The 17,229-nt window shown below is 31.1% G+C and overlaps 1 protein-coding gene across 1 annotated transcript; it reads right to left on the reverse strand.

The window, feature by feature from the left end:
- Positions 1 to 268: 268 nt before the first annotated feature.
- Positions 269 to 2,356, reverse strand: LOC107024593 (growth-regulating factor 5-like). Its single transcript, XM_015225581.2, has 4 exons — positions 1,742 to 2,356; positions 1,266 to 1,662; positions 755 to 1,179; positions 269 to 670 (listed from the first exon to the last, which is right to left on the reverse strand). The coding sequence occupies exons 1-4, from the start codon at positions 1,929 to 1,931 to the stop codon at positions 663 to 665; spliced, it is 1,020 nt and encodes a 339-aa protein (XP_015081067.1). The 5' UTR covers positions 1,932 to 2,356; the 3' UTR covers positions 269 to 662.
- Between the last annotated feature and the right edge of the window lie 14,873 nt (positions 2,357 to 17,229).

The following is a 17,229-nucleotide window of genomic DNA, read 5'->3' on the forward strand; positions in this document are numbered from 1 at the left end:
GGCTCTATGTCAGTGGTCATATATATATATTAAAAAAAAAGTCATATTATTTACTTACTAACTTTTAAGATTCTTATTTAAGTCAGAAACATATGCATGTGCACATAAACTTATTAATTGCAATAAAAGTTCCACTTCCTAATTTAAAAAGAGAAGAAATAATACATAAGATGATAACAAAAGAATCCAAAATAGTAAACAAAAGTTTAACATAGTCGTTGAAAGCAACAGCAAAAAATGGCTAAAAGAAGATATTGAACACGTCATATGGAGAGATGAAAACATAACAACATGTGGCAAAATGGCAGGAAAAACCTGACCATTGATAACAAAACAAATACTAATTGTTGCAGTGATCAGTGAGTAGTAATAATAATATAATATTAGGAGCAGCAGAGCAGAGCAGAGGGGTAAAGGGAAGGAATACAATGTTGCTTACTGACAAACCCAAATACCATGTGAATGCTCAGTTAACTTGCCAGGCACCACATACACATCTAATTCAAACTAGTACTAATTCTACTACAACAAACACAAACACTTGCATAAAATAATAAAAACTTCTTCTGAATCAACACATGTATATCAAAAAAGCTAATATCAGTCCCACCACCATTGTGACAAGTACTAGTACTCTTTTGGCTCTTTCTGATTCTCAAATCTCATTTCTCTGCAAAATAAAAAAATAAAAAAAACAACTATTATGATCAAAACAGAGTTTTTTTTTTCAATGATGAAATTAAAGTAATTTTACCATTTGTAGCGATGAACAAGTCTTGTGAAGGATTTGGTATTGATATAGAGAGTTGAGTTTTGGAAAGTCCTGAAAATTTGTCATCAGAATCAAGCCATGAATGTTTGTTGTCTTTGGGTGGCCATTCATCAAAGAAATGATGCATTACTTTCTTGGGCTGGTGATCTTCTTTTTCGACATCGTTATGATAATAATAATTTTGTCTTGAAGATTCATTGAGGCTTTGAAGTTGCAAGTAGGAATGTGCTGTACTCTGTGAAGGTGAATAAGTTGTCCTCTGTTTCATTGGTGAAGAACTCATTGTAAGTGGTGATAATTGCCATGTATCACTCTCTATTGAATTTGATCCACAAGTACTTCTCATTGTTCCTGATGCCTCTGAGGAGAAGAAAACATGCTCACCTACTTCTTCTTTCATTCCATTCCTGGTTAATCGAAATAATAGAAAATTTTGAAACCAACAAAATTAATAACAGAAGATGATAGAAAATTAAAAGAAATGAAATTAAACCTGGAATAAGTAGTAGGAGATTCGAAAAGGAATTTGGGGGTATGGTCTTGAGGGGGTCTATAATGAAAAGGATAGTCATGAGTTGATGAAGAAGAAGAAGTTAAATAAGAGAAAGAAGTGGGGCTACAAGTGTTTGTGTTTTTGTTGATTGATGAGATGGGAATTGCTGTTGGAGGTATTATAGGTCTTGTTGTTGATGATGATGTGTTGTTATTAGTCATAATTTCCACAGGCTTTCTTGAACGGTTTCTGCCTCTGTGCATGTGTCTCTCACAGTACTTAGAATCTGGATAAGCTTCTTTTGAACACCTCCATTTCTTTCCATCTGTTCTTCTGCATCTCCCTGGTTCTGGATCTATTTTCTTCCCAAATCCCATCTGAAAACAGTTCCATCCAACTGCACAAAACACACATAAATCTCAAAACAACATGAATATACTAAGTCAGGATACTAGAATAAAGAATTTAAGTATTACTGTGGTGTGGTTGATGAATGAGGAGCTTTGAGGAAAGTGAAGAATCTAAGCTCCTTCTAATGGTATAGAGAAGATCAGCAGGAACAGGCATTCCAGAGACCATATACTTGTAAATAAGAGCTTGATGTTCAAGTTCTTGCCACTGATTTGCTGTGAAAGGAAACCTACTTCTTCCTGTACTACTCATCATGGATCACACAAGTTGTTTCTTTTTCTTTTGACAAAGAGAGAGCACTTAAGTGAATGAAAGAAAGAAACAAACTACTTGAACCTCTTTCAACAAGAGAAATACACTTACTAGCATGTAATGTATTTATTTAAGGGACCATTTGGGTTGCAGAATCTTCTGTACATGGATAAAACTAATGGTTCTGATCATAACATTTTCTCTCTCACCAGAGACGGAGTTAGATCAAATTCACTAGCTTTAAAAATTCATCAAATAAAATTAAAATTCTGATTTCGCAATGCGTAGTGAGACTGGGGCACTCTGAACAGTGTACTGAGGAAAAATATTATGACTGAGGGCCAAGGTCTGTTGTATCTGCACTGCAACTATTCTGCCTTTATGGCAGCTATTGTCTCTGACAACACATACGGAAATCCATAAACTAAAGGTTCCCTTTAAACAAATTATTATATTAATATTTTTAGCTTATCAGAATCAGAGTTGGTGTTTGTTCTGATACCATATACCTGCTGTCCCAGTGACCAGTGCCTGGTAGATAGATCATGAGAAGATTGTACGGTGTTTAACTTTTAATGAAATACTTTTACTTTTCATCTCTGTTTACTTAACCTGTTACTCACATTCACTCCACTTGCAATTTCACCTCACTCCTCTTCCTAGTTAACCCACTTTTTCCCTCTTCCTTCTTCCTTTCTTCAACTAGTGGCTGGGGTAAAGGCCTATCTTTGATGGATCATTATAATCATATTTTTAATATAATGAGACAAAATAAAAGTATTTTCTAAATTATAATTGAAATTTTGAAAATACACCTCAATTAAATTAAAGTTGTTATTTTTGTAAATTGATTTTTTTTTATAATTTTATTCACTTCGTGACTACATGCAATTGAGGCGTATGAAAGATATTAATCTGCTACATAAACCAAAAAAAAGATGCACAAAATTATTTTAAAAAATAGGTTCAGGCGTAATAGAACCTTAATTTAGTTAAGGTGTGTCTCGGAGATTTCTATCATAATGTAGGAGATATATGATACATTTTCCCTAATATAATTAAGAAATAGTTTTAATTATTAGGATTTGGTTAAATAAAAGTAGGAATAATTTCAGAGACCTCCTTCAGGTTGCACTCTATAACAGTCCCTTCCCTTGTGGTTTACGATATTACGTCTACCTCCCTTATTACTATTTTCTTGTAACCATTCTTTAAACTTACTTAAAATAAATATAAATTAATTTAGATTAGACAATTTTACCTTATATATGAAAGTTTAGATCTAATTTTCGACGATTTATCTCTACCCATTGGATCATGTTTCTTCTTCGCTCGTAGAAATGTTTAACTAGAACAAAATCTGATTGTTCTTATCGAATTTTTCTCTTGGGGAGTTCATTTTTATCTTCTATTTGAAGAAATTGTTGCCGAAAAATGATGAGTTATTGTGGAAAAAAATCTACGTAAAACTAAATGACTATGATTATTTAAAGAATGACTGAATGACTATGATTATTTAAAGAAAAATAAAAGTAAATCACTTGAATTGATTTTTTTTAAGGTTTGAAAAGTCGCCTAGTCATTGAAATTGATGAAATTCTAGAATAATAATTATCAACCTAGTAATTATACTGACATGTTTGTTTGTTATAGTGTAATTGTACAAGTAATTACACATGTATTGTTTGATTGCACAAGTGTAATCATAAGATTATATTAAATTTTTAATTTATACTTTTTAAATTAGTAAATTTTAATTAAAAACTAATTATAAAAACTAAAAGTACAAAACTTCTATGATCATCATGAATGAATGTTTGACAAAAAGAATATTATAAATGTAATATCATAATATATCAAACATTTGACAAAAAAATAATCTATTTTGAAAAATAGCATGCAATATAAAAAATCGAGTCAATACTCCTAAACAGAGAGGATCTAGGATTTGGAGGTCGTGGGTGGCACATCGTTCAAGTAAAATAAAAGTATCGATTGCTTTACTTTTGAGTTACAATTCGGGTCATTAATCTTTTTTCATTTTTATAAACAAATCAATGAAACATGCATGTTAGTAATAAGTTCTTTTAGATATTTCGAGATAACTAAACAATTCAATTTTTATTTCCTTTTAAGAATTAGAGGTCTTATTAGCTGAAACCTTAAGGAAAAAAAATAATATGAAAAATTTGAGGTTAAATAAACCATCCAATAGTACTAACTTAATTCATATTCCATTAACTTAATATGTTGTTGCAAATATATAATAGGGAAATAATGAAATGTAGTTTCACCCTAGTCATCTTACTTAGCAATAATGTCGGTAAAGATCGAAAGAACCTTTAAAATTAAAAAAACTCTAATAATAATATTCATCATTTTTAAAACTTATATTTTTTAAAAAATTACTATTTAAAATATTCTTCATAATATTTATGTCACGTTCATAATTCAATAATATTAATTGATATTGAATAAACATGTAATACTCATATCAAGAGATTAATAAATAGTGAAAGACAATATTTTTACTATAAAATAATTATGAAAAGGGGCCAATTTGAATTAATAAAGAATAGCAAATAAATAAGAATGAATGAAAATGAATAAACATGTAACACTCATACCAAGAGATTAATAAATAGTAAAAGAGAATATTTTTACTAAAAAATAATTATGAAAAGGGGCCAATTTGAATTAATAAAGAATAGCAAATAAGTAAGAATGAACGAAAGAAAAAACAGCGAGCCAAAAAATAGTGTTGTAAGCAAGGTTCGAACATGCGCTCAAACTATGGCAGATTTCTCCTCCGCCAATTAAGTCATTCTCCATTTCATGTAGTAGGTGGCAAAGTCAGTATATATTAAAATGTTATACATATTTACATATATATACAAAAAAAATTTCGAGATCACTGGGTTCCATGGCACTCCCACCCGCCCACATAGATCCGCCCCTGCTCCGAAAACAAATGAAATTTTAAAATATAGCATAAGTTCTAAACTAAAAACAAAAAAATTAATATAATACTCTTATCATTCGATTGTGTCTGAAGATCATAGAATTTATTTTACTTCGAAGCACCCAAATAGAAATTACTAGGCTGAGCTTGACTTCCTTCCCTTCCTTTCGTAGCAAGCAATGGAAAGTCTTTCATCTTGTGACCTTTCTTTTCATAATTAAGGCAACTATCCGTACCGACCAAACATTAGTTGTTATCCTTCTTCCCATACCTAGTGCATGTAGATATTAGAGATCCACCACCATTACCTCTTTGAGGTTTAGGATGAGACATCTTTTTTGAACTTTAAGGACATATTTTAGAAGAACCTTGACCTAAACACTTTTGCCATAATTGACGACATCCATGTCCACCAGACCTAGAATGAGAAAAGTCATCATCACTGGTCGTTGCTCTCTTAGACTCTCTTTCCATTTTCTTGAAGTTTTTCTTTTTGATTTGTTGGGAATGTATCATTAAGCAGGATATATCCATCTCCTTAATCAACATGGTTCGACATTCTCTAGCAACCAAGTTGGAAACACCCGACACAAATTTACTTATTCTTGCCCTAAAGTAGGTAATCATAGTTGGTACATACTTATCCAATTGAGTGAGCTTCAAAGCATACTCATTCACACTCATATTTTCTTGTCGGAGGTTAATGAACTCAAAAATTTTGCTTCTCTCATTTCAAAATGAAAGAAACGATCAAGGAAAGCTCCTTCGAATTTTCCCAATCAAGAGGACATGTATCAACCACCCTCTCTTTTTTCCATAAGTTGAACCAAACTTGTGGAAAACCTTTGAATTTATAATTGAGTGATCAATTGCACCTTCTCAATCGCAGACAATCCCATAATTTTCACTATCTTATACACCTCATCAATGAATTCTTAAGGGTCCTCATCCACTTTCCACCCATGAAACTATGGAGAATTCATTCTAGTGAAGTCCTATAACCTTGTTGTCGCCATATATACCCATATTTGGGTTCACATGAGGAATGACTTCTCTATTAGCTTGGGTTGTTATAGCTTGAGACAACACTTGAAAAATGGCTCAAAATGGCCAAGGGGTCAACAAGAACTTGAGGACCTCGGATCCACATAATCACCCGCATTCCTTCTCACGTAAACTCTTTGAAGGACCATATCTTGAAAGGATCGGGAAAGATTTAGAGAAGAATTTTTATAGAGATAGATTCTTTGACAAGACTTTAGAGTAATGAAAGAAGCGAAATTTCCTAAACGTTTGTAGCTCTGTTTATAAATATGGTGTACGTCACACTCATGAACAAGACTCTACTTAACACGTCTAGTCAGCCGTCCTAGGACCTTTTCTAAAACCTTGTGGTCTAAATATCAAGTTTTTCACGATTCAAAGTATACCCTAGATGTGACATGACGTATAAGACTCCAAGAGGCCCTACACAAGGCACTTGACATATGTACAACACAAAATAATAGAAATTAGAATTAAGCTAGGAAATCTCATATCATAAAAGAGTTTGAAATAAACGTGAAAGACTAATCAAAGTCTTGACAAGATAATCTATTACAAATGGTTAGTAGGTAATCTATGCACTACGCACAAAAACTAAAACATAAGAAAGCAAAGTAAATGTTACATGGTCAACAGAACATGAGGACTCATTAAATCTTCACGGTCAAGCACTTAATCACTATCCACGAGTAGGAGGAGGAGAAGCATCGGACCCTGCATAACGAGAAAATTTAGGAACAAGTATGCATTAGTACATATGAAATGTACTAGACGAGGGATATGCATAAGAGCATAAAACATGATCATAAGGGGACATAAAGGAAAACTTGATATGCATGACCAATCTAAAACATAGTAAATCCATTAATAAAGAATCATATATCACGAACATGATCTGTGCATCTTAAAATGAAAAGGAAACATTCATAAATCCTTTGAAGAAACTTAGTTCTTTTTGTACCAACATAGACCATGTGAGTTATAATGTGAAATTTGATGTCTTGCTCCCACACTGAAACATGATGTTTTACTTGCCAAGGAAGGGCACATAGTTAGGGACAAATTAATTGCTTCTAGATACCCGTCCTCTACTAACAGAAGAGCATCCATCTCAATGTCCTTTCGGTGCCAGTTAAAATCCTAACATAATAGTCATACTTGTTAACATATCATCATATATGAAAAAAAATACAATTTTGTTACTAATCCAACTTAAATCATCATAGAGTAGCTTCTTAAATCATGAATTATGCATGTGTGAGAAATCTTTCACCAATCATGGTTTCTTAATAAATGAGAAAACCTTTTACAATGTTATTGATGCTTGCCTTACAAGCAACCTTAGTTCATTAAAATATTTTTTTATAAATAACGCTTAACTTTCATAATCAATTTTCATAGCTTTCTTCATAAACTTATAGCTTCATAAATTTATAGTCAAAATCATGAATAATGCATGGTCCATATGAAATCTATTGAAAAATATGCAATTGAATCAAACCATTCATAAAAAAACAAAATCAAAAAATTCAATCATAAAAATTAAGAGCCATGGAGAATTTGATCAAATCTTAACCAAATTTGATGAAATTAAATTGGAAGCTTGAAAATATTTTGGAACCCAATGGATGAATTGAATCCATTGGTGAATTACAACATACCTTGACGATCAAAATCTCAAAACAATGAAGGAAAAATGAGACTTTGAGGTTGAACCCTAGTTTTTCTTCTTTGAACTTGAGAGAGAATTTGAGAGGTGAACTTGGATGAGAATTTAGGATTTCAGAGAACGCGAGGGTTTTGGATAGAATTAGGAGTTGGAAGGTAGTTCTAAGTCTTAGAATTAGGATTAAAAAAGGATAAAGTATAAGTATTAAATGAATAGGAAAAGATCCAAATACTCTTTAAAATAGTTGTTAGATGACTCTTACGGTTTGGACCTATGATCTGTAGGTCTTCCTACGACTCATACTAATCAACCGCAGAAACAACTCAGAAACCCAACATGCATCTTACTTTCCACAAAACCTTTCTACGGACTCTCAAACTTTCTCTGTAGACCTCATTCTTAAGATGATGGGTCATAGTAAGTTTGAGTTCAAATTTTCACTAAGTCTGGTTCGCTCAATTGAATCATCCTATGGCCCGTTAAACTTACTATGACCCATCATGTTCACTCGTAGGTTAAACTTCATAAACTTGGAATTCAAAAAACTCAAATCCATGTCTATGACTTTCTTTATACGGTCCGTAGGACTTTCTACAGTCTATAGATAGGACTCATAGAATCTGCTTCAGTGCCAAGAAATTGAATTTTTCCTTTCCAACTTGACTTTTCAATTTCTGAGGTGTCACTCTTCTCTACGTCTAAGTGTCAAAAGTCAAAATTTTAAATTATAAAGAGAAAAAACATGAAGTCATCACTGAAGTTGTCCCAGATTTTTAAAAAGATACCTTAATTTTATAATTGTTTTATCACCCCACTAAATAATTTTTGAACGTATATTATTATATCATTTTTCGATTAGCCCCACATTCTAAGAAGCAAATGTATTCATCAACCAATCATTACATGACACGTGTTAATTTAATTAAATTTTTTTCATTTTAAGTTTTTTCTTTATATTTGTTTTTCTTTTTCTTTTTATCTCTTCTACTTTTTGACTTATTTAATTTTGATTTCATTTTAAATTTCACTTCATCTTCTACCTCCCACATTCAAGTGATTTATATTTCCATTTTCTTCATCTCCCACCCTCACCCCACCCTCACGTCAAGTTGAACCCCACTTCCATTTTCTTTTTTCTTCTTCTCCGGTCAAATTATTTATAGAATTTATACTATTTTTACACTTTACTGAATTATTGATAACACAGAAAATTTAAATTTTTTAAGGTATCATCAACTTCTCCTTTTTATAAAACTTTAAAATTAAAAATGATAATTTTAAAAGAATTAATAAATTCCCCGAAAATGGAAAGAATTTAATTGAAATTGAATAAAAAAAACTATATGATACTTCCTAATCTACTTTAAATCTAATGAGTTTCTGTTGGTTATTGAGGGCATTTAAATATTATTATTATTATATTATAAAGTGCTGTTTTACAATTTGGTGGTTTCATTTCTACCTAAATTCACATTATGGTGAATAACATATTAATTCTTAATTTGGCTTAATTATCATGCTTCATTTTGTGAACGTTGTTGTTATGACGTAGAGGGGCATTTGTTGCCCACATTATATTTCACTCTTAATTTCTGTATTATATTTAGTAACCTATGTAACTCTTAATGCCATTTATCTTCACTATTTACTACATCATTATTTTCCTATTCATTGCTAGGAAGACTTCTTCTAGTATAAATAGCGGTGTTCTCCATTTAGTTTGGATACACATAATACACAAGAAAAATATAAAGTGAAAGAGTTACTCAAAAGAAAAACCATTGACATGTTTTTGCATATTAAAATCACTTAGGTATAATGGGTTTATTCTTTGACTTGAGATTCACTCAAAAGAAAAACCTAAGTCTTAAGGATACTCGAATAATCTATTGAATTCGAGAGAAGCTCTAGAACTTTAGTTGTGATGAATGAATGTAGTCAAATTCCACCAATCATAATGCACTTGTTTAGTCATGTACCCTATCTTTTATTATGGATATTAATCTTCATAGTTACCAATTGATTTTAATTATCATTTAATCTATAAAAGTGTTTCATAACCACAATCAACTCTTTTCTTTTGATCACCTGAATAATAGTTAGCGAGACTTGATTGAATTATTTTTTGTACCGATCTCTATGGAAACGATCTTTATACTATACTTTCTTTGATTAGCGAAGCACTAAACTTGTAGTGTGTTTGTGCTCGTCAGAGAACAACATCACAAAGAAGGTAAATTTAATTACTTCGAATAATGCTACTTCTGAAACTCACAAAAATATTTTTTTAAAGCCTAAGAAGAAAAAATTCAAGAAAAATAACATGGACCTCCAAAGAAAAATAATGATGAAAATAACCAGACACAAAATTAACAAGTTCAAGAAAGTGACCATACTTTGTTTGTGGCAAGAGTGGACATATTGCTTGATTTTGCAGATTTTGAAAATGTGATCCTAACCCTCAAGCAAACGTTATCAAAGAACCTTTTGTAGCGGTGATTATCGACATAAACATGGTTGAGAATGTTGATAGATGGTGGGCTGATTCTGGTGCAAACCATCATGTCTTTTATGACAAAGACTGGTTTAAAAAATATACTCATTTTGAGGAGACCAAAACCATCATACTTGGTGATGCTCACACTACTCAACTTCTTGGAAATGGAGATGTCGAATTGTGTTTTACTTCTAAAAGGGTATTAATTTTAAAAAGATGTACTTTATACTCATTTTATGAGGAAAAATTTGATATCTAGTTTTTTTTCTTAATAAAGCAAACTTTAAACGTATTATTAAATCTGATCAATATGTAATAGTGAAGAGGGGTATTTTTGTGGGAAGGGGTACGCATGTGATGGGATGTTTAAATTGAATGTTGAAATGAATAAAGTTTCTACTTCTGTTTATATGTTTTCTTCTACCAATTTTTGACATACTCGTTATGTTAGAATCATGAGTTTTTAAGGATTAATTCCAATGCTTAAAAATAATTTAAAAAAGTGTGAGGCTTGTAGTAAAGCCAAAATCACTAAAAGACGTCATTTTCAAGTTGAAAGAAAAATTGACTTGTTAGAATTAGTTCATAATGCTATTTGCGAACTTGGTGGAATTTTCCCTCGTGGAGGTAATATATATTTCAGCACTTCCATTGATGATTTTTCTAAGTTTGTGATAAATACTCAAGTACGACTCATCTAGGGCCTTAATTTAATGCAAATAGTGTCTCCGATTGTTTATTTTATCTCGATATTTGATAAAAATTCCTAAGTTTCAGGTATTTGAGGATTTGGAAGGAGAATGAACACTTAGGCAATAAAAGGGAATCAAAATAGATAAAAAGAGTTGAAGATGCAAAGGTACGCACTTGGCGATCCGCCGTATAGCGAAGTTCTACCTTCTGTTACAGCAAGTGAACCCTGAAGGAAGTGGATCAAAAGGCGACGAAAAGGAGCAGTCGGCGCTTCGCCAATCAGTTTCGCAAAGTAGAATATTTTCACCCAATTGATCCAGAACACATAGACAAGGAAGGAAACGTGCAAGCGGAGATGAACTGAACGAAGGGTGAATCGCTGAATAACTCGGCGAATCACGACTAACTGCGCCGAAAAGATTCGCCAACACAATTCTAAAGTCTATAAATACGAAACTTTTTTATTATTTAGATATAGAAAATTAGAGAGTGAAACAATTACACTTGATATTTCATTCTAAAGTTTTCTCTCAAGTCTGGAGAGGGTTTGTGTGGAAGCTTGAAGAAAGAAGTTCTTCTTCCTATTTTTGAAGTGGATCTTCTACATTTACCTTCCTTTGCTACTTTTAAGGTTTAATATATTATACCTACTTGATTCCTTTATCATTTTAAGTATATTTGATTATTACTTGATGTGTAGCTAAAAATCGCTATTCTTGGGGTGTGTTTTAACGGTTATGAATTGATTAATTTGTTGGTTCTTGATTGTTTGTAGCTTGGATTGCATTTTAATGGCGATTTCACCTAGTGATTGTGGTTTAATATAATGGGTTTGTAGTTTCAAATACAAAGTCACCCATGTATTTTCGTCTTGCTCGAGAGAGAGGTCGTGAAACTAAGATCACTAGAATGATCTCCTAAGGAGTGGGTCAACATGAGGTTCAGCCCTAGAGGGTGAGCCCTAGTCCCATATCCAAGCACTCCCGTCAAAAGAGTGTGTGTGGATAAGACATTGGCTGGATAGTTTAGAAGAGTCAGTGTCCGAGAGGAACCCCTTTGATATGGGGTAAGTTGTCTGACAGGAAACTTGCTTTCACCTAAAGCTTAGCTTAGTCATCATTGACTTGTGAAATTAGCTACCGAAAACACATACCCACCACTTTTATCTTCACATATAGAGATCTCGCCCTAAGAGCTCTCTCCCATACTTGTTTCTCATTTATTTTATTGCATTCTACTACTTGTGAAAAACAAATCTTGATATTTGACATTTGGTGTCACAAATTGAATTTACTTTGTTTAATATTCGAAAATGTCTTAAGTTATTACTATTTAGAACGAAATTCTAAGTAGCTACTATTTTCACTACAACTCCCATGGGACACGACCCCAACCCTTGGTTGGGTTATTAAACAAGCTTCAATTCATAGACACTCAGACTGTAGGCTAGTGTCGTGATTACGAGCAATAAAAAAGCAAAAGAATCAGTTTACATATGTTTACTTGATAAAAAATAAAAGTGATGCTTTTGAGAATTTTAAAACTTATCTCCATGAGTTTGAAAATCAGTTTGGAAGAAAGATAAAAAGAATCAGAAGTGATAGAGGTCGTGAATATGAATAAAGTGAGTTTAATTCTTTTATTAGATCCATTGGGAATAATTCATGAAGCTCCTTCTCCGTACTCTCCTTCATCTAATTGAGAAGAGGAAAGAAAAAATAGAACTTTGATTGAATTGACTAATGTCATGCTTATTGAGTCACATGCACCTTATAATTTTTGGGGTGAAACTATTTTAACTGCTTGTTATGTGTTGAATCGTGTGCCTCATAAAAATTCTAAATTGACACCTTTTGAATTGTGAAAATGTTACAAGCCAAGTTTGGGATTGTCTAGCCTTTGTGAGGCTAATGGATTCCAAGATTACAAAGTTGGGTAAGAAAGTTACTATTTGTATTTTTCTTGGTTATGCTTCAAATAGTACAACCTATAGATTTTTTAATTTGTAAGATTATATTATGATAGAACCAGGTGATGATATTTTTCATGAAAATAAGTTTCCTTTTGATTCTAAAAATATTGGGGTCAGAGGATTTAACAAAACATTTTGTCACTACCTAGTTCTTCTTCTACTACTTTGGAAAATAAAGAAGTTAATGATTTTGAGTTAAGAAGAAGTAAAAGAGCTAGAGTAGAAAAAGATTTTGGTCCCGATTTTGATGTGTTTAATGTTGGATATGATCCTCTCATTTTGAAAGAAGAATTATCTTCACATGATTCTATATTTTTGAAAGAGGTTGTAAATGATGAAATGGAATCACTAATTTCTAATAAAATATGAAAACTAGTTGATTTACCACCGGATTGTAAAATAATTGGTTGCAAATGGGTCTTACGAAAAAAGTCGTAATCAGACGGATCTATTGATAAATATAAGGCTAGGCTAGTTGCAAAAAGTTTTAAACAACTAGAAGGCATTGAATTTTTTGATACTTTTTCTCCGGTAACAAGAATTACATCCATAAGACTTTTAATTGTTATAGCTGCAATTTTTTATTTGCAAATTCATCAAATGGATGTAAAAACTGATTTTTAAAATAGAGACCTAAATAACAAAATTTATATGGAATAACCCGAGTCTTTTGTTGAAGTAGGCCAAGAAAGAAAAGTGTGTAAACTTATTAAATCCCTATATGGCTTGAAACGGGTACCAAAACAATGGCATAAAAAATTTAATTCTTGCATGATTGAAAATGATTTTAAAATAAATGATTATGATAAGTGCATATATTACAAGTTTTGAAATAATTCACATTTGATTATTTGCCTATATGTTGATGATTTGTTGATCTTTGGCTCTAACATGAATGTTATTGATGAAGTTAAAAATGTTCTTAGAAGCCATTTTGATATGAAAGATCTTGGTGAGCAAATTTTATTCTTGGAATAAAAATAACAAGAACATGTGAGGGAATTTTCCTTGACCAGCCACATTATGTTGAGAAAATTTTGAAAAAATATAACTTTCATGATTACAAGCATGTTGCTACTCCTTTTGATTTAAGTGTTCACTTAATTCATGTTGAAAGTAAAAATGATGTAATAAATCAAAATAATATGCTAGTATAATCAGAAGTTGAGATATGTGACTGATTGCATTAGGCCTGATATTGCATATGCAGTACGAGTACTTGACAGGTTTACAAACAAGCCAGGTAATGACACTAACATGTTGTAACAAGAGTTATGAGATATTTAATTGAAACAAAAAATTGTGGTTTGTTCTATAAAAAATTATCATGTTGTAGTTGAAGACTTTTGTCATGCAGATTGGAACACTTTATCTGGTGATTCCTGTTCTACCAGTGGTATTGTCTTTACTTTAGGTGATGATGTTGTTTGTTGGATATCAGAAAAGCAAATTATAACTGCTAACTCTACCATGGAGGCTGAACTAGTTGTTTTAGCTTCAGCTAGTGAGGAGCGAATTGGTTAAGAGATTTATTGTTTCAAATTTCTTATTTTGAAAAATCAATTCCTCCTATTTTAATTCATTGTGATAGCACGGCTGCTATTGGTAGAGTTCAAAACCGTTATTACAACGTTGAATCCAGACCTATAAAGAGGAAACACATTAATATAAAATTGTATTTGAAAAATGGTACCATTAATGTTGATTATGTCAAATCTTGTGAAAATCTTGCAGATCCTCTTACAAAGTCTTAACAAGAGAAAAAGTTTGGAGCACATCGAAGGGGATGAGATTGAAGCCTACAAATCCTTGAGTCATATATGAGGAAACTCAACCTAGAAATTAGAGAACCTATAACCAGGTTCAAAGGGAAAGCTAATTATATGATGACTTGTTGTGAAAAATGCACTATCTTTTATTCCCTCCTTATGATGTGAGTGCATTGTTTTCTGTAGTTTGTGAAGGTTGAGTTTATAAAAATCTTAATGAATATTTTTAGTCCGTATGGGTGGAGTGTTAAGCTTACAGGAGCACTCTCGATAAATTTCACCTATGTGATATGTGAAAGTAGGTCGCTTCCTATAAGAATTGAGCTTATTTTCAAATGCACTCATGAAATCGGGATAGCACATGATCATAACGTGCTGGCTTTGAAGCTCATGTCAACACCTTGATAATTCATAGTTCAAGTCTGAGACAACTACGACTCTGGAGTAGAAGTAACTGTTTCACTAAGTGAAGGTTTAATGCAGAGCACACTTTTCATTATGCATAGTAGTATTCCTTCAGTTGATAAACTCTCTTAGTTAACATTAAAATGAGTGGGGGATTGTTGATTATTGAGGGCATTTTAATATTATTATTATTATTATTATTATTATATTATAAAGTGTTGTTTTACAATTTGGTGGCTTCATTTCTGCCTAAATTCACATTATGGTGAATAACTTTTTGTGAGACTAGTGATGACATATCAAATGTTACTTTGGTTTAATTGTCATTCTTCATTTTGTGAACGTTGTTGTTATGGCCGTTGTGCAACTCTTCATTTGCACGTTGAGGGGCATTTGTTGCCCACATTATATTTCACTCTTAATTCCTCTATTATAATGTGTGACCTATGTAACGTCTATTGCCATTTATCTTCACTATTTACTACATCATTATCTTCCTATTCATTGCTAGAAAAACTTCTTCTAGTATAAATAGTGGTGGTCTTCATTTGGTTTAGATACACATAATACACAAGGAAAATATAGAGTGAAAGAGTTAAACAAAAAAAAGAGTTCTTATTAGTTGAAGGAGGTGTTCTTATTTGTGGAGTTTTGGACACAATTCTTGTCCAGAGTTGTTGAGTTATACTTTGTGAAGGTTGTTGTATCCTGGAGGGACAAGTCAAAGAGGATTACTGCTGGACCGGTGAAAACATTTGTTGCAATGGGCCTGAATCTCCTAAAAGAGAGCAAGATATCCGCGCCTCAGCCTGGAGAGATTTCTTTCTTCATTTTATTTTCAATTGTAATTTTATTTTTTTGTTATCTTGTAAGATTTTCACAAACAGTTTCAAATTGTTCTAAATATAAGAAAATATTTAGATAAAGTTTTTAAATTAAAGAGAGTAAAAACTAATAGTAGTAAAAAATGAAGGTGAAGTTGTGGTAAAAATGGTGACATTGAAAGTGAAAAGGCTCAACAGAGATAACAATTAATTTTTAAAGAAACAAGAAGAATGAAAGAGAAAAAATAAAAAGGGAAAAAAAGTTAAATAATAAGAAAATATATTTTATAATAAAATACTTGTAAAAGTAAAACTATATTAGTTATTTTAGGTTGCTCATTCTCTTTGAGAGAGTACACATCACTCTATGTCAGGTGGACGAAAAATGATATAATAATATCTGTTCAAAATTGTTTAATGGGATAATAGGAAGGTTGCAAAGTTAAAGTGTCTTTTGAAAATTCGAGACAACTTCAATTGTGACTTAATGTCTTTTTTCAATTATAAATCAAGCACTTACAAAAATATTTAGCCATCCGTTTCATATTAAGTTAATTTTGAGGTATTTCACACACTTTAAGAAAAGTAGATAAAGACATAAATTGAACCTAGTTTTTCATTTTTATTCTTATTGATTATTGTCAAATTTATCATTAAAATAACTAAATTTTAATCAAATCACTAATTTCAATACTAACTGATAAAAAGGTAAAATTGAAAAAACACTCTAAAAAAATCTTGAAAACTTAACAATTAAGTTAAGTTAAAAAATGAAAAATACCACAAAAATTAACTTATTATGGAATAGAAGGAGTATTCGATTTTTAGAAAAAAATATATACCATTATCAATTAATTCAAAAAGATATTTTTCAATTCCCTTCTTAAAAAAATAAAAATGACAATAATAATATTGAAAATTTTGTTGACTAATATTTTCTCACGACTGTCGACATACATCCATCATCGTTGGAAAAGGTCTGTATAAATGACTAAATTTTAATTTAGAAAAAAATTATTCGCTCTATTTCATATTAATTGAATCTTTTAGGTATTTTTCATTTTCAAATTAATTTAATTGTTCAATCTTTAAGATTATTTTTAAAATATTCTTCTAATTTTACTTTTTATTTGGATTTTTAATGTGATGACTTCAATATATTAAACAATAATTAATAAGGATAAAAATAAAAAATTATATTTAATTTATATCTTAATTTACTTTTTTTTAAAAATATGAAACACCTCAAAAATTCAATTAATATTGAATGAAGGGAGTACTATTCAAAATGAAAGAAATTGCCCACTTTGAAGTTCACATCTCTCGAAAAAGAATTAATGCACATAAAAAAATTAAGAGAGATTATTCACGAGTGCAGAGTTAAAAGGGCAAGAAAATTTGCAAAAAAATTTCAAAGGAAAATAAAATTGAGTTGAGAACTAAAATGGCAACATTTAGACGGTCTA

Source organism: Solanum pennellii, chromosome 7, assembly GCF_001406875.1.
Source record: "Solanum pennellii chromosome 7, SPENNV200".
NCBI lineage: Eukaryota > Viridiplantae > Streptophyta > Magnoliopsida > Solanales > Solanaceae > Solanum > Solanum pennellii.